We start from the raw sequence: 19,257 nt of genomic DNA, 5'->3' as shown, positions 1-19,257 counted from the left end.
TATACACGAATTAAACCTAGTTAACTAAAAGCAGTGCATACATGAATTTAACCTAATTAACTAAAAGCAGTACATTCATAAATAAACATAGTTAACTCAAAGCAGAACATGATTTAAACCTATTTAACCAAGAGCAGTACATACACGAATTAAACCAAGTTAACTAAGAGCAGTATAAATTGAACCTACAGGACACGCATGAATGCCTCTTTGTTATCATGTACAACGACAGTCGGATGTGAATAAACCCAGTATAACTTTTAATAATATTTGTTCATTGAATGATGTTCCTTTAATGATGATAAATAGTGTAATCTGTAGAAGAAACACTACATATACAGCGACTATAACATAATGATACTGAATATTTTTTTACTGTTTGAATAATATAAAATGTTACTTCAATTCGAGGTTCTGCAACGTGTGTGATGATACAGATTGTTTATTAAATAGTTTAACATTATTTTAACGATCGATTGTATCCCTTCGTGTACTATTTATACGTGATCAAGTATGTAAAAATCAAGACATGCTATTTGAAAAGGACACTTATTTATTGGCACATGTTTAATACATTCAAATAAAAAATGTATTAGCGTAAAATATACATTGGACATGTATGTAAATAGTTTAAATTAGACATGTATATCGTATTGAAGGAATGCTTTTCTAACTAATTCGTAAATATTTATCAACGATTTGAGTTACAATATGTTAAGTCGTGGGAAATCAAAATAAGTATATTTATGAAGAGTATTTATATTAGTTGGCTAAAACAACAAATGACGGGGGCATAGTTTTTTGTCCATTGTCCTTTTATGACCAATCGATAAACTGTGTACGTCTGTACAGGATACGTTGCAATGTTTGTTTGGCATTTCGCATGAAACCTTCTTAAATGGACTTAACAATTACTATGGCAAGTGTTTCTAAAAGGTCTCAGTATTTTTGGTAAAATTCTGATATACAGCGATCGATTAAGTTAATTACCCACATACGCTGGTATACCCTCTTATAACCGAACGACTTCGTACCTTCACGCGCTAGATTCACAATCAGCTTATCCACCCATCCCACTTGTATCCTACCGTATTGATATAAGCCATGTTATAAAAAAAAAGACCTCCTTTACATACAAAAAACATAAAAGCGGAAAGTGTCAACCCTAATGAGCCTGTGCGGACTGCACAAGGTAATCTGGGACGACACTTAACGCACGTCCCCTAAACCCCGTCTCCCCAGAGCGAGACTGAATTAAGCAGCTTGAATTCTCCATATTAGCACACACAATCCCCACACGTGTCTCATACCCCCCCCCCTCCCCATCGCCCTAGTATTCCTCCTCTTGATGCTCATTCCCCGTGTCCTGTACGGAGTCAGTTCCAACCTCCTCATAGTCCTTCTCAAGTACGGCCAGGTCTTCTCTCGCTTCGTTGAACTCTCCCTCCTCCATCCCCTCTCCCACGTACCTGCAATATACACAACATACAATACATAGTATCCATGGTAACCAGGTCCTCCTTCGCCTTGTTGAACTCTCCCTGCACCATACCCTCTTCCACGTACCAGCAAAAGACACAACATATAACGAGCCTCATTCAGGGAAAATAGGATTTAATGCATGCTCAGCATAGATTGATTTTTTTCAGAAGAGACTTCCTTTTATCCCGAAAATCCAAATAAGCGGGAAGTATCGTCCCTGATTAGTCGATAAGGATTGTACATGCCGATCTGGGACAACACTTCACACACGTGAATAAAGCCCGGTAAGTCTTAAACGAGGCTGAATGTTTTTGTACTCACCAATGAACGAAGGCTCTTTTGGCGAACATCAGGTCGAACTTGTGGTCCAGACGCGCCCACGCCTCGCCAATGGCGGTCGTGTTGCTCAGCATGCAGACGGCACGTGGCACCTTGGCCAGGTCGCCGCCGGGAACCACGGTGGGAGGCTGGTAGTTGATGCCGATCTTGAACCCGGTCGGGCACCAGTCCACAAACTGGATCTGTCGTTTGGTCTTAATGGCAGCGATAGCGGCGTTCACGTCTTTGGGAACCTACATTAAGATTGACGGGTAATGCATTTTTCAGCATATGCATTTTAACCAAGGTAAATTGCGTTTATTTTGTTTTGTTCTCTCCTTTTTGGTGTGTTTTTTTAGCTTCCACATGTTAGTTGGAACTTGCTTTATTGGGAATATATAAAAACATAGGCATAACATAGTAGACCAGACTGAAATAAGAAATTGATATAAGTCACTGGTATGGATCTTATGGAGAATGTTCCAAAATACATAACTGTAAATAGTCATGTAAATCCACTATGGGGCACATATATGTATGTTTTTTGGCAGTTGTGGCAAAAAAAAAGCACTTGCTCCACGTCCAACTATTCAATCGCTAGCGTTTTTATATCTCAACATGCGCCCCTAACATATATTACCTACTTGGCCACACCTACACTTCATCCAAAACCTCCCTATTACACCCGCCCCGCAACCCCCTCCGACCCGCCACACCCTCTTTCACTCACCACGTCGCCGCGGTAGAGCATACAGCAGGCCATGAACTTGCCGTTCCGGAGGTCGCACTTGACCATCTGGTTGGCGGAGTCAAAGCATTCGTTGGCCAACTGGGCCACGGACAGCTGCTCGCTGTAGGTCACAATATATATTGAAATCAAATTTATGTCATTTAATGTAAAACCTTCAATTTTAGTCAGCATTTTGCACATACAAGAAATTTATAAGCTCATTGCATTTAAGAAATAGAAAGGTATGCCATGCGATATGTAAGACAGAACTTGACGCGAACAAAAGTTCACTGCTTTTTAACGTTGGTTTTTAGGCTACCTTTTAGTGTTTTTTTATTGTTACCCACCCGTACGCAAGTTTTCTGCTGTAGTCTCCAAGCATAAAAATAAAAGTGATTCTTGCTTTAGATCAATGCTTACTCTGCACACAGGTCGAGAAAATTATAACAAAACGAGTAGCATTAACTAAAAACACTCCTTCCAGTAACTCTTTATGATTTTTTAAAGATTATATAGCACTCCACGTATCCATTGTTCAATTATACCGATACCTGTACGCCTTCTCGGCGGAGATCAGCGGCGCGTAAGTAGTCAGGGGGAAGTGGATACGCGGGAACGGCACCAAGTTGGTCTGCAACGGAAAAATGTTCATCATCTTCATCATCATCATCATCATCATCATGATTATCATCATCATCATGATTATCATCATCATCATCATCATGATTATCATCATCATCATCATCATCATGATCACTATCATCATCATCATCATCGTCATCATCATCATCATCATCATCATCATCATCATCATCATCATCATCATCATCATCACCACCACCACCACCACCACCACCCTCCTCCTCCTCCCCCTTATCATCATCATCATCATCATCATCATCATCATCATCACCACCACCACCATCACCATCGCCATCATCATAATTCATAACCATCATTATACTTATCTTCATCATAATCATCATCGTCGTCGTTGTCAACAGCAACAACAAAAGCAGCAACATCGGAAGCACCAGAACAAAACAAGCACCATCATAATGCAGTCTATAGTCTCTCAAACCTGGAACTCCGTCAGGTCGACATTTAGGGCGCCGTCAAACCGCAGCGAGGCGGTAATTGAGCTGACGATCTGGCCGATCAGGCGGTTCAGGTTCGAGTAGGATGGGCGCTCCACGTCCAGGCGTTTCCGGCAGATGTCGAACAGTGCCTCGTTGTCAACCATGAAGGCGCAGTCCGTGTGCTCCAGTGTCGTGTGGGTGGTGAGCACAGCGTTGTACGGCTCCACTACGGCCGTGGCCACCTAGACAGCCGAGAAAATGTATGAGGATATATTAAGTGGCCACCTAGCGGACAGGCGAGAAAATGTATGAGGATATATAACGTGGCCACCTAGCGGACAGGCGACTGACTAATGGGATTGTTTACCCTCGGGACTTCGGTTAAAAACCATTGCCCGAGCACATCGCGGACAAGCGAGAAATGTATGGGGCTATTTAACGTGGCCACCTAGCGGGCAGGCGCGATATGTATGGTGCTATATAACGTGGCCACCTAGCAGGTTAATCAGGGACGACACTTTCCGCTTAAATTGTATTTTTCGTTTCAAAGAAATCTCTTCTAAACGGAAAATCCAGTCTTGGTGGAAAGTGTTGTCTCTGATTTGACTGCGGATTGCACAGGCTAATCTGAGTGGGCAATGCACGCACATGCATTAAGCCCAGTTTTCCCCGAACTAGGCTCAACTAGTTCTATAGCCCCATACATATCGCGCCTGTCTGCTATGTGGCCACGTTATAGAGCCCCATACTTTCCTCGCCTGTCTGCTATGTGGTCACGTTCTATAGCCCCATACATATAGCTATAATATTGACTATTTTGGTGTGATATATTTTGCTTGTCTGTGTGTTTCGAAGATACATGAATGTTCAATATTTCAGTGGAATGTATGGGGCGATAAAACCATTCAGATGCGAGGTGCATTTATTTTGCATGTTTGTTTGTTCGTAAGATGTAATGATTGTTTCAGCGAAATGTATTGAGAGATAGAACTATGTGATGTACATAATGTATTTTTATGTTCTTTGTATCATAGAAATGTATGTGGGAATCAAAATGAAAATATTTGTCTTCTTTTTATTTACAAAATGTGTTCTAAGTTTCAGCAAAATGGGCTGTCAAATTATAAATGTGATTTTAACAATTTAACATTAGTTCATGTGTTCATCTTATTGATGCGAAATATGACTGCCAAAGGAAACCCGTTGTCGTTTATTTAAATCAAATGTTTTAATATATCTGTTAGAAAGAACTCTAATATTTTCGATTTCACAAAAATGTCTTTGTACACTATTTAATAGTCTTATCCGAAAATGCGTCTAATGAGATTTCCGTCCTGAGAAGTTTCAGACCAGCCTGCGCATGCGCGCTGTCTCGTCAAGGTACCATGTCCATTAATGAGACCAGGGAGGCGGAAAACTACAACGGGCGAGGCATGGTCAGGGGTGATAACCTCAAAAAAGGGTTAGGGTAAGGGTTAGGGTTAGTGGTCGGGTTAGGGTTATGGTTGGGTTTAGGCTAACCCAAACCCTAACCCGACCCCTAACACTAACCCTTACTCTAACCCTAACCCTCTAACCCCCCCTTGCGCAATACCATACCATGCCTCGCCCGTTGTCGTTTTCCGCCTCCCAAGCACGACATTTTGCGTGTCTTTAAAGCGGACAGCGTAGCCGCTTCCCAGACCGCGTCATTAAGGCACCTGGTGTGGAGCTATGATAGCATATAAGACAAGGCTCATTTGTGCATGACGTGGCTAAATTATTAGTATTGGGCTGTGCTATGTGAAAAAGGGGTTAAATGCGTGTGCGTAAAGTGTCGTCCCAGCTTAGCATGTGCAGTCCACACAGGCTAATCAGGGACGACACTTTCCGCTTTTATGATATTTTCTGATTAAGGAAAGTCTCTTCTTAACCCGAATCCAGTTAAGGCGGAAAGTGTCGTCACTGATTAGCCTGTGCGGAATTCACAGGTCCCCTTTTCACAGAGCACGGCTCAATTGTATTTGCACTCGTGAGTAATCAAACTCGACAAATCCAGGAGACGGGTGAACCATCTTTTTGCAATTATTGGACAATGCCATGTCTGGGCGACATGCTATTTCCGTACCTGTGGTGCAGGATAAACGGCGAACTCCAGCTTACACTTCTTGCCGTAGTCAACGCTGAGCCTCTCCATCAGCAGCGACGCGAAACCGGAACCAGTGCCGCCGCCGAAGCTGTGGAACAAGAGGAAACCCTGAAGCCCCGAACAATTGTCCGCCATCTTGCGCATCCGGTCCGCCACTGTGGAGGGAGCAAGAGACAGGCCCAGTGTAACTATTGGTATCACGCTTGAACTATTATTATATGTGTCTTGTTCTGAGAAAACTGGGCTTTATGCATGTGCGTAAAGTGTCGTCCCAGATTAGCCTGTGCAGTCCGCTTTTATGGTATTTTTAGTTTCAGTGAAGTCACTCCTTACCAAAAATCAAGTTTAGGCGGAAAGTGTCGTCCCTGATTAGTTATCATGAAATCTCTACCAGATACATGGTCGTTGAAATAGAGTCGCATGTTAAATAAGGAAGGTAATATTCATTTTCTAAAATACTACAATAATGAATCTGTTTTCGGTGTGATTATGTGTTATAACATTAATGAAAACAATAAAATTTTCATGACGTAAACAAGTATAACAAGCGTTTTTTTCCAGTTGTTAACACACAGAAAACAATTATTTATCTATGAGACAGTATATACATGTTTCACATGACGTAAACAACAATGACAAGTTGAGTTTACGTTTTTTCATAATTTAATTTTTATACAGTGGCCACAAGTGATACCAAAAGAGACCGGATAGAGAGGTTACCAAGGTCAATGTGCTCCTTGCCGACGGTGAAGTGCCCTCTAGCGTAGTTGTTTGCGGCGTCCTCCTTGCCGGTGATCAGCTGCTCGGGGTGGTACAGCTGGCGATACTTGCCCGTGCGCACTTCGTCTGTATGTTTAATACATATGCGTATAGTGTCATCCCAGATTAGCATGTGTAGTTCGCAGAGGCTAATCAAGGACGACACTTTCCGCCTTTGATTGATTTCCGTTTAGAAGATTCTCTGTTCAAACGACAAATTCAATAACAGCGGAAAGTGTCACCCCTCCCCCTGAATAGCATGTGTGAATATCGTCTGTAACACACGTGGAATAATGTGTACAGCAGTAATATCCGCAAATAAATAAATGTAACATGTATGTGTTTACAGTAATCGAATATTTGTAGACAGATGACACGATCTAGCGAGATTGCGAAGATACATGGAACAAATCCGTCGAACGGGAAAGGCTTCTTTACTCTGCAGTATCTTTATGCGCCTCGCTCTCGGAAAACGGGGCTTAATGCATGTGCGTAAAGTTTCGGCCCAGGCTAGGCTGATAAGGAACGAAAAATTCCGCCTTAGCTGGATTTTCGCTAATAAGAGACTCCCTTAAAACGAAAAATACCATACAAGCCGTAATGAACCTATTCGGACTGCACAGGCGGATCTGGGACGACACTTAACGCACATGAATCGAGTCCAGTTTTCACAGAGCGTGGCTAATATATTTGCATTCGTGCGCACTGCTTGTGGAGCGTTCTTCGGTTTATCGTTTGTGCGTTCTGGACACCAACAAATAACGTCTTAACCCTCTTCCACTTAGACACGTATTTTGACGTATTTGTAGTCCCTTAGAAAGTTACATTTATTTAAATACCTTTCTTAATAGATTCAAGTTTTAAAGGCTTCATTTCCAACCCTTTAAGGGATGTTTTCACGGTTTGGTAAATTGACAAATTGAAAAAAGTTGTTTCAGATTCGCAAATTTTCGTTTTAGTTATGATATTTGTGAGGAAACAGTATTACTGAACATTTACCATAGTCCAATATAGCCATTATATGTATCTTTTGACGATTTGAAAACCAGGGCCGGATTAAGCTGTTTTGGGGCCCAAGGCTGCATAAGTTTCGGGGGCCCCCTTCCCTCTAGCCCCTTCTGTATATTGAAAACCATACTTGATACTACAACTACAAAGATCAGAAAACTTATATTTGTATACAACAAAACAACATTGACAATGTAAAACTATTTTATTATCTGAACTTAAAATGCATGTTACATGTAACAGATTCCAGCCTATAAGTTTCTTTTACGACAGCTGTGTAACGTCTAGTTCTCGGAGGACTTGACATTCAGTAGACAGTAGCCCAATGCTGTCAACCTTTCCTGAATCATGGTGTTCCGTAGATAATTTTCACGCGTGATTATGTTGAAAATGACTACATTGACAGTTATCACTGGAATGATTCGTAAAGCGATCGCAAAGCTGTCTGTAATTTACCGCCATCTAACTTCAACAGTTCACTTATGTGGGTGATGGTTCTGTCTTGGTCCGCTTCTAAGATGGTTTTGAATGAACGAGCCCATCAAAAAAGACGCCTCAATGTCATCTGGATTAGATTCCAATAGATGCGTTGCACATTCTCGCAGATCATCCAAGGTAAAAGACTCAAACTATGTCATGAAACCAAACAGTTTGTCAAGACCAGAATATGCGCTCAACCGCTTGGGAAGTTCAACAATTAATGAGACAATCAACTATGCATGCCGTATGTGCGAATTAAAAAATTGTCGCGTGCACTTACTCCAAATTTGCATCTGGTGTCGAACTCTCGTCACGAAATAGTTTCCGCCGTTTCTTATGCGTATTCGCATCCTACTATTCGTTGATTGCTACGCTTTGGTCTTCTCTTCAATGTCGTCAGACGTGTCCAGATGTTGGCATGACCATACGGGCAAGTCGTATACTAAACTATACTAGAGAAATTAATGGTTCTGAATGGATATACAACACAGAAAAAAAACTGATAGCATAGTTAATCAAAGCGAACTAAACGGTCACAATTCGACTTACATCGGGAAACTTGTAAAATTACACAGAAATTTTCTACTGCATTCCCTTTAGAGTCGTTCAATGGCGTAATAAAGAACGACTATACATTGGGAAACTAGTCTGCCGTTAGGGGCCCCTTTAAAATCGGGGGCCCAAGGCTGCAGCCTTGTTAGCCTAGTGGTTAATCCGGCCCTGTTGAAAACCTAAAAATTATAAAGCGTTGCAACGCGAAACGATTGAATAATTTGGGGAGTTCTGTTGTTGTCGTTTAAATTTACGAAACTACGAAGATTGCTTATATAAGGTATACAATACTTAAACTGTGTATGCGCGGCGGAATAACCGAGAAGGCCAATGCGTTTTTACTTCAGACTAATTCCAGGACTCCGGGGGTCACTGGTTCGAGCCCGGGTACCGGCTACTTTTTTTCCTTTTTTTAATTTTATTCTAGATTTTTTACTGGAGCTTTTAAGATCCAATGTTTACATTTATCAATATAAAGCATTAAATGACAAACTTCAAAATATGCCAACATCTGTGAAAAGGCCCCTTTAATTACTGTTGAGCAGCAAACAGCATAAAACCTTAACAGACTGCGAGTTACTGGTTTAATGCTGGTTGCAAAAGCCATTTTGACTTTGCTTCTTATGGAGGAAAGGGATTAACCCTAATATCCAATCATATGATTCTCAAAAAACGACAATAACAATCGGCGATACTGTGTAGTCTTGTTGACGGTCTGTTTACGCTGTCAGCGTTTTGACAATAAACTTGAAGCTGATCAATATATAATATTAGGACTAAAACTTCATAATTAATGGTGTTTATAGTTGTTTTCTTTCTTTTGACAAAATAAATTTAACCTTCGCTCTCGGAAAACGAATCTTAATCGTTTGCTTAGTGGCGTCCCAAATTAGCCTGTGCAGTCAGAACATGCGTAACCTTGACTACACTTATTACAGCTATTATGGTAAGTTTCGTTTAAAGGAAGTATATTCTTAGCAAACATCCTGTCAAAGCCAAACGTGTCGTCCCTGATTAGCATGCGCTGTCTGGACAGACTCATATGGAACGACACTTTGCACACATGCTTAAGGTCCCGTTTTCGAAGAGCACGTCCCATATATTTTTCGTATTTCATACTTCATATTTATGAATAAGAAACGTGGCAGACTGTGAAAATCGAATCTCAAAGGGTGAAAATAACAAACCAACCGACTACAGACGGCTCCAGATCGACGAACAGAGACCTTGGCACGTGCTTTCCATTTCCGGTCTCGCTGAAGAACGTGTTGAACGAGTCGTCTCCCCTGCTCCCGGCAGACTTCTCGGAGTCAAGGCGTCCATCTGGCGAGATCCCGTGCTCGAGACAGTAGAGTTCCCAGCACGCATTGCCTATCTGTACCCCGGCTTGACCCACATGAATGCTGATGACTTCACGCTGCAAAGGGCGGACTGATACATTTTTATAAGCGTATGGTATACGTGTATATGTAATTTTGTAAGTGACCGTAGGCGGCGGATATGGTAGGGTACGAAAACGGCATGTAATCTCTTCAATGTAATTTATCAAGGACCGGTTTCTGTACTTTTAGTATCACGTATTGCACAACGAATCAACAGATGGTTTGAATGTTTCGTTTCATAATTCTAAAGTTTGTATGGCACAGAATTAAATTTTATTTGTATTTATTTTAAAACAAATAGGAGGGGGGAGGCGCATAGGGAATGGTAAGCAGTTTCGTTAGATGGGTCGATGTTTGGAAATACGAGGCCTACACTTGGTATAAACCGGTAATTTGAATTTTGTGAGAATTGATATATGCGAAAGTTAAGATGATGACATCCGTTTATACTTTATATCAAGGTTACCTTGTAAACAATATGTTTACCAACACGAACGGGAAGATATTTTCCAGTTCGATCTTGTTTTACAGTGGCTATACTATACATTATATTTCATAGTGTATCCTTAATGTAAATCGCGTATTAGTGTCTTTTGTTTGTTCGATGTGTATTAAAGGTAAGTTCCAAAGTTTAAAATAAAACCAACACAAATAAATAGGGGTTCTTTTTGTGTATACATATATGTATTAAACGGTACAAACCATGACCACATTAATTACTTTCTAATATACATACCAAGATTTACATCATCGTTGATCAATATATACCGGTCTCTGTTAAAGTATTCAAACATGTTGTACACAAAACTAAAAAAAGTTTGTATGTATATAATATGTAAAGATTGCTTACCATGGTTTATTTGCCTTATTAACTGCCTCCAAAAAAACGCACGGACGACTATATAGATATTGTTCAGAGCGGTTCCTCACTCTAACTCGATGCGTTTTGGTGAGAAGCGGACTTTGTAATGGACGCCCCCTCCACTGAACGATGTTATACACGTATCCACTAGATAGACGCGACAATGTGGTTATCTGTACGTTGATAATTACTGACGTGCTGTTGGACACTTAGTCATTGTACAATTCACCGATAGAGCATAGTTATGTTCAGCACATGTATATTATCAAGTACGGCTAAAATGTAAGGTAATGCTATCAGTACTGTTGTTTATCGGTGTTATATTAATCAACGAAGCCGCGCAGCAGAAGATCACACGGGAGCCGCGCATCAAACGGTGGTACAGGTGATTATTTGAGTCGCGTTCTGAGAAAACAATGCATAATGCATGTGCGTAATTTGTCGTCCCAGATTAGCCTGTGCAATCCGCACAGGGACGACACTTTCCGCCTAGATTGGATTTTTTTAAGAAGAGACGAAACATGACATAAAAGCGGAAAGTGTCGTCCCTGATGAGCTTTTAGACGCACTCTGGAACAACTGGGCTTCATGCACGTGCGTAGTGTTGTTTCAGATGGATGATGCTTTCCGATTGTATGGATTTTTTAAGAAGGCTTCTTCTATACGATAACTAAGTCAATGCGGAAAGTGTTGTCAATGATTAGAATATGCGGACTGCATCGGCTTATCAGGCACTACACTTTAAGAACACGAATTAAGCCCCTTTTTCCCCATAACGCACCTCATTTATGGCTCCAAACGACACACGTGTTACGATATGTAAAAAATAGTAATATTCTTAGACGATTTTAGAATAGTTTGCAATTGACATGAAAGCAGTATTTTACGTGGGTATCTGAGGCTCGGAATTCTTATGCATTGAGTGATTTACAAACATGCATAGCTATCAAGAGAAGCATGATTTTGAATTATATAGTCATTAACCGGAAAATTGTCGTCATGAAACAACATCACGGACTGAAGCAACTAGTTCAAGGTATATTGTAAATGAATTGTCCATTTTGTTAGTCATTTATCACGTGTGTAACACTTGTATACACTGAGATACTTACGGCGTAATTTATTGTGCGTGAAGTGTCGTCCGCACGTGCTAATCTGGGACGACAATTTCTGTCTTTATGTTATTTTTCTCTTAAAGGAAGTATCTTCTTAGCGAAAATCCAGTTTCGGTTTAAAGTGTCGTCCCTGATTAGGTTTGGCTGACACACAGGCTAATCTGGGACGACACTTTACGCGCATATATTATGCCCAGTTTTATCAGAACAAGACACAAATGCAAACACACGCTTACTTTAAAAATGCATGATTTAAGTATAGATGCTAAACGAGAGTTCGCATATTTAATTATTTTTTTATGTTGAAGTAATTGTCTTTTTATCACCATTGATTTACAAAATACGACATACATGTATTTAAGAGAAAAAAATCATATAGACAGCGGCCATTTACCGAAAATACTACTATCTTTAAATTAGATCTGATACGTGATTGTGCATAAATTACTCACAAGTATTGATGTTTATACAACAATTTTCTAGTTTACCATAAATACGACCATGACCTTAGAATTTGCGTTGTCCGTATGTCCTTCCGTCCATTCACAACTTTTCAAGGCTGTATCTCAGAAACTATATAAGATATCAACATGCAACTTCATTGGTGTATTGATATCAATGAGAAGAAGTGCCGCACACAAGAAACATAGCCCAACACTGTATTAAACAAGAGTTCCGCGGTCGGAACAGGGCTTTGAACTATTGACCCCAATTTCAATACGGGTCGTCTACTGTCCAAGGCCAATGCACATGTGAAGTATCAAGCCAATCGTTCAATTCGTTGACAAGTTATTGATCAGAAACAATTACCACAAAAAGTCCACAATTATTGTGACAGTAACCTTGACCTAATGACCCAAATTTCAATAGGAGTCATCTACTGTCCAAGGCCAATGCATATGGGAAGTATCAAGTCAATCTGACGATTCGTTGACGAGTTATTGATCAGAAACGATTTTCCCACATATTGCGACAGTGACCATGACATTTGACCTAGTTGTATCAATGTAAATACGGGGCATCTACTGTCCAAGCCCAATGCACATGAGAAGTATCAAGCCAATCCGTAAATTTATTGACGAGTTATTGATTGGAAACGATTTTCACGCTTATGGTGACAGTGACCTTGACCTAGTGACTGTCCAACGCCAATGCACATGTGAATTATCAAGCCAATCGGTCAATTAGTTTCCTGTCCAAAGCCAATGTCAATGTGAAGTATCAAGCCAATCGGTCAATTGCTGAAGAGTTATTGATCGGAAACGAACTGGTCTACCGACAGACCAACCGACATCCAGCAAAACAATATACCCCTTTTCTTCAAAGGGGGGCATAATAACACGTATTGCCCATTGTTGTTTTTCTATGATGTCACTTTTCAGAGCTATATCTCAAAAACTATATCGATTTCAAAATTACACTTTATGAGTGTATAGGTACCAATGTGGAGAAGTGCCATACACAAGAAGCACCGACCTACACTTTTGTTGATAAGAATTATTGCCCTTTGTTGTTTTTGTATGATGTAACTTTTCAGGGCTATATCTTTGATATTTTACAAGATTTCAACATGAAACTTCATGAGTGAACAGGCATTAATAAGGAGAATTGTAATGCAAATAAAACAACAACCTTTATAGTTAGTTCTTCATCTGTCAATAAAGAAATTTATTTTGCAGGGGATATAAATTCTATACATTTTCGTGTTTTAACAAGCTTTCATGGGAGCCCTTTCGATTGACTTTCATGGAGAATTTTCAATAGAAAAACAAACACAAACCAAATAAAATATGTATCCTTTACTACATGATTGTCTTCACATGTGTATTTACAAATAGTAACAATATAAATACATGTGTACCCATACTAGTAAGAATCAAACAATTAACCATTACAACTCTTTTTTAATAAAAAATACTGCCAATTTTTACATAACATGATAATAACAAACAAATGCGCACCGAAACGTTACATGCATAGCAGCATAAAATAGTATTAATATTACCTAATAATTAAATGACATCAATGTGGTAAGTAAAGCATTTTGAATAAAAGACCAACTTACAAACCCAATAAATTAAAATTCAAATAAAAAGGAAAAAATCTGTTCTACAGTCACAGGAGTTATTATTACAAAGAAATTAATATTGTTTGCATCCAACATTCAACTTAAAACTGAGATCACCATTAAATAAATATCAACAATTTAATATGTATGATACTAAGTGATATGATTGGCACTCTGAGAAAACAGGGCTTAATGCAGGCATGTAAAAGGCAGGGCTTACCTTGACTAAAATCTTTATTTAGACTTGGTTTTGTAAATTTCTCCTTATTTTGGTTATTTAATGGGTACTTATAAATGAAAAGTTAATAGTTATTACCAAATGCATTTTTTAAGCCATATCGGTCAATATGTAGTCATTGGCTACTTCGGGAAATGGCAGAGTGAGCCCTTAAGTGTCATCCCAGATAAGCATGCACACTCGAGCAGTCTGCAAAGGCTGATTAGAGATTTTCAGATAATGTTCACATAGACTGTTTTTTTATTGTTAAAAAGAAAATTCCTTTAAATAAAAAATATCATAGCTGAAATATCTTAATAGCCTGTGCAGACTCAGGGCAGACTGCACATGCTATTCTGGAGCCCAGACAACACTTATCAGCCTATGCATTGAGCTTGTTTTTCCCAGAGCGAGTATTAAATGTATGAAACTTAATGATACTAAATGATATCTACTTACATGTAAATCTGTTTATGGACAAATTGCTGTAAAACAAGCAACTTATTTGCACATCAATGTCAAGAAAACAATTCTACTAAAGATTACAAGACTCATGGAACTTTTCTTCACACAATTTCTTACACACTTCGCGTATTTCCAAACCAGAACTCCAGTTAACAATCTGAGCCTGGACAGCTGGCTGGCCTTTGTCTGAGCCCTCACCTTCATCTGGTTTGATTAGTGCTTCCCATAAACTGTAATTTTCCCTTGGAAATACATAATCGGTCTCCTTCAACTTCAGAGCTGGGCAGAAATCATTGATTCCATCACCAACATACAGCACATACCTGTACTTACTGTCAGATTGCCTAATATGCTCTTCAAGTATATGACCTTTACACATGTTCTCTGTGCTGAGGTCACACCAATCCTGGAAGTGATAAAATGCTATCTTCAGTAAACCATTTTCATCATAGTGTGCTGGATTTGTGTACACTTTATCCACGACATCTTTAAATCCCTTCTGTTCTAGGGCAGTGTTAATGAACACTGAATTGGAATCAGAAATAATAATCACTTCGAAGCAACTATTCCGTAAATATTCCAGCAAATCTGACATTCCAGGGGTAAATGGAATGTTTGCTATAATGTTTTTCATATCACTCTCTGTCACACTATTTTCATGCAAATATTCAAATATGGCTCCCATATAAGGTATCCAGCCAGTCTTTTTCCATTGATGCTTTAAATCTGCAGGCACTTTACCACCTGGACACAGCTTGATTATCTCGATATCTGAGTTCTCATCAACCAGTGTATGGTCAAAATCAAAAGCGACCAGTATCTTCTCTGAGCTGGTTGACATCTGAAAGAGAGATTAAAAAAACATTCGAGCTTTGCTCTGGGAAAATGGGGCTTAATGCGTGTGCCTGAAGTGTCTTCCAAGATTTGCCCGTGCAGTCCACACAGGCAACCAGGGACAACAGTTTTCCCTTTGTCTGTATTTTTCCTTTAAATTTCATTTTCTCTTTGTAGCGAAATTGGAATTTGGACAGAAAGTGTTGTCCATGATAAGCCTGTTCAATCTGCACAGACTCAACAGTGATGACACTCATATGCATTAAACCTCCTTTTCCCACAGCAAGATGTATAATGCACATTAAACATGTTACAATCATCAAGTGGACCTAAAGACACTCACCTGAGATCACATAGCTAGAATCTTGCCAAAATATTGACATCAGAATATTGCAATAATTTACATGTATGTTAACAGTTCCTTTTTTAACCTAACGTATGGCTAAAATTTAGTCCCATTCAGCCCTTCACAAACTTTTAATGTGCTCCCTTAAAATGTTAGCTTTATTTTAAGAATAAGACTAAATTTGAAGAAAAAGCTAGTAAAAGTTAAAATTTTGTAGATGACCAGTCTATACAATGATTATACTTTCCAAACACTTAACCTCTTGGCCTTGCAATAACTGTTAGATATTCAAAGTTTTAGTAACGGTATATGTTAATCATGGTTTTTTTGCATACTGGAGTGTGTAACCATCAACAAGAAGAAACTGTCAGCTGCCCTTTTTGCACTCTCACCCAAAAAGATCCTGGACAGCAATCCACTTTAGCATAAAAACCAACGGAGGATCAAATTTGGCAAAATAATAAGATGGAATCAACAGGTACAGTGCAGAAACAAAATCCATAATAAGAGGGAGCTGGCATACTCCGTGGGGGGGGGGGCAATGAAACAATCCTCAACCCTAAGGTACAGCTAGGAACCTCATTTTGAATAAGACTTCTGGATTACAGCTGCCTAGCCCACAAGCAAAACTTGCACAACATTATAGTACTGATGAGGCGAGATCCAGGCCAATACTTTAGATTCAAAGAGATGGAACAGCACAGGGGCATTTAAAAAAGAAGGCATGCAACATGCACACCTTTATACGGAGAGCATTGATTAGAATAGCTTGAAAAACATTCAATCACAACTCCATCAGATTCACAGTATTTGGGACATACACGACTGATCATTGACATCATCAAAAAATATCAAGGGCTTGCTCAGCCATTTGCCAAATAAGCCAATAGCTACAAATTAAAAAAAATTGCCTCAAGAAATTTCCAGTTTGTTACAAGTTATTAAATACATCAAATGCCCAGGTGATGGAGGGAAGTTCTGCCCTTTAAATTTTAAAGGTTCCATCACTAAATAAAGGTTGCACAGCATGCAATTCTATTCCAAATTTCAGTTTATCCTGATCAAACATGGCAACCAATTGGATAGTCCATACAAACAGACTCCCAGAGCCTTTGACAAGTTTTGATGTGACAGCTCTGGGAGTCCATATGCAACTCTTTATAAACACAAATGCTGATTATTGCGCATCCCTAAACAGACGTTTTTGTAACACAGTGTAGTGCCAGTGACATCCGGTGCCACACCCCCCTGCAGAGTGGTACCCGGCTTGCGTCGTTCATGTGATGGGACCATGCTGGATGATGTGGAGCCAATCGGATGGACGCAGATGCCTGATGGGATGACCATGCTCTCTTGCTACCCGGTCCGCGGACGTGTGCAGACGTGTTCCCTGAGGTAAGTATTGCCAGGAGGATAGATGCCCTGATGTAAGTATTTCCAGGAGGTTATATAAGTGTAAGCCTGTGACCTAAGTATTAGCCTGTGACTTAGTGTCTTGCCCTGGAGGTTTAGCCTGTGTCTTGGGTAGGTATTCCCAGGAGGATCGGTGGTGTGCAGCCGACGACGATAGCGGACGAGCGTTTCCCTTGAAGAGTGTACTGCCAAGGACGACCGTGCCATCCTGACAAGGTTTACAGTCGATGCTCACGTGAGTGTATTAGTCAAGTGTTGTTGTTAGGAGTTGCTGTAATTGCAGGCAAAACCCACTGAAGAGCTAACCTAAATAAACACCACAACATTGAGGAAAGAAAAGAATAACTTCACAAACAGGTTAAATTAATCTAAATGGCAACTTACTGGTGTTATCTTTTGCATGCATCCTGAAAAACGCGACAATTTTTTAAAACATTATCCTTGTTTACATTTTTATATTGAAATCTTGAAAAGTGTAAATGCTCTGCATATACAAATGTATTGAGACCTAAATGATACATTTGAAGTCAGCAAGATTGCGACAATTTTCAAATATGGTGGATAGAGAGTACAAAAAGAAAAACAAAGTAAATAAAGAGCAATTATTTTGTGCTGTAATGGTACCATGTGGATTGGTTTGTGATTTAGGCAGGAAAATGTTGATAAGTTTTTGCAATTTCAGTGTTCCAAAGCCCTTGCATTGCTGATCAAATTTCGCACCTTTGGAAAATAGACAGCATGTTGCAAATCTTAGCAACCCTTAGGGTTAGTTGCAATAATTCAACTCACATCTTCATAACCCAAAGGGGGTACGTTTATAGGAACTACTCCTAGGGTTATAATTAAAGCTGAGAGTGGAATTATTGCTACCCATTTGACAGTTTGATCTCTTTTGGCATGCAGCTGAGCATGTGTAGATATTTGAACTACACTTTGGTAAAAGACAATCGGCAATCACAAAAGCTCACCATAGATCTAAGTACTTAGTTTTCCGGTGAGCTACAATTTCATAAGTTTTGAACAAATGACACATGTCGTTAAACTTGAATGTTAAACGTGAAAGAAAATAAAGGAAAATGTCAGATTACTTTCAGATGCACAAAATGCAATGTTGTTTGTTTAAAATTTCTCTCATTAATCATAGTCCTATTGTGTCGGTTGAAATGTTATCGCTTTTTAGGAAATACCACATAAAAGTAACATTTTCATACCTTATATAAAAGTGTTTTATCGGGTTGATGTTAGGTGCAGACGTGCATAACAGATCGGGTATTTGGTCCGTTCGCCCTAGTTACACGTTCGCCCTGGGTCCGTTCGCCCTGGGTTCGTTCGCCCTATATTATCATTTGCACATCGGGGTATGAACAGTTGATAGCTCACACATATAAACAAGTTTGAACCTTAAGTTTTCATTAATTAATATAGTAAGCAATTAGTGAAAATTACTGGCCTTTGTTACAAACACGGACTGCGCAATTCCTTAAGTATTTATAACAATATACAATAGTTATTCTAAACAATATGCCATAGTTATTTTAAACAATATGCACTTGTTATTTTAAAAAATATGCTATAGTTATTTTAAACAATATGCAATAGTAATTATAAAATTTTGTTAATTGAAATTAATTAAAACTTTATTAATTATGATTAATTAAAATTATTAAATAAGTTAAAATGAAAATTTAAATATTACAAATATTTCATAAGATTGTGATTTTAATTGGATTACATCTCAATAAAATATAACTATTCAGTTATTATTATTGTATCATTATTTCTAGCTATAATCATTTATAATAAACTATTTGGAACTGGTGAGTATGTAAACTCTAATTTATAATGTACACAATATAAAGTGTATCATTTATTATTTTATATATAAGCTGTATATATTAAATTTATAAATTATTTGTACATTAATATGTGTATTATAGCCATCAAGATTATGAGATTTTGAGTGTAACTTCTTGCGTTGTTTATGGTTCTTTCATTCAGCAATATATAACCACCGTCTGT

The 19,257-nt window shown here is 39.0% G+C and overlaps 2 protein-coding genes across 4 annotated transcripts; both read right to left on the bottom strand.

The window, feature by feature from the left end:
* Positions 1-535: 535 nt before the first annotated feature.
* LOC127854425 (tubulin alpha-3 chain-like) lies at positions 536-10,952 on the bottom strand. Its single transcript, XM_052389453.1, has 9 exons — positions 10,769-10,952; positions 9,728-9,953; positions 6,458-6,583; positions 5,717-5,892; positions 3,612-3,851; positions 3,082-3,161; positions 2,531-2,651; positions 1,804-2,054; positions 536-1,469 (listed from the first exon to the last, which is right to left on the bottom strand). Exons 1-9 carry the CDS (start codon positions 10,769-10,771, stop codon positions 1,331-1,333), a joined length of 1,362 nt encoding a protein of 453 aa, XP_052245413.1. The 5' UTR covers positions 10,772-10,952; the 3' UTR covers positions 536-1,330.
* Positions 10,953-13,679: 2,727 nt separating this feature from the next.
* On the bottom strand, positions 13,680-18,585 carry LOC127854426 (pyridoxal phosphate phosphatase PHOSPHO2-like). Of its 3 annotated transcripts, XM_052389455.1 has the most exons (3): positions 18,450-18,531; positions 17,623-17,645; positions 13,680-15,486 (listed from the first exon to the last, which is right to left on the bottom strand). In XM_052389455.1, the coding sequence occupies exons 2-3, from the start codon at positions 17,638-17,640 to the stop codon at positions 14,716-14,718; spliced, it is 789 nt and encodes a 262-aa protein (XP_052245415.1). In that variant the 5' UTR covers positions 17,641-17,645; positions 18,450-18,531; the 3' UTR covers positions 13,680-14,715. The 3 variants fall into 3 exon arrangements, with proteins under 3 accessions (XP_052245415.1, XP_052245416.1, XP_052245414.1); XM_052389456.1 differs by lacking the exon at positions 17,623-17,645 and having other exon boundaries at positions 18,450-18,585; XM_052389454.1 differs by lacking the exons at positions 17,623-17,645; positions 18,450-18,531 and adding an exon at positions 18,327-18,395.
* Positions 18,586-19,257: the final 672 nt, after the last annotated feature.

This window comes from Dreissena polymorpha, chromosome 13 (genome assembly GCF_020536995.1).
Source record: "Dreissena polymorpha isolate Duluth1 chromosome 13, UMN_Dpol_1.0, whole genome shotgun sequence".
Taxonomy (NCBI): domain Eukaryota; kingdom Metazoa; phylum Mollusca; class Bivalvia; order Myida; family Dreissenidae; genus Dreissena; species Dreissena polymorpha.
This window is presented reverse-complemented; position numbering and strand designations above follow the sequence as displayed.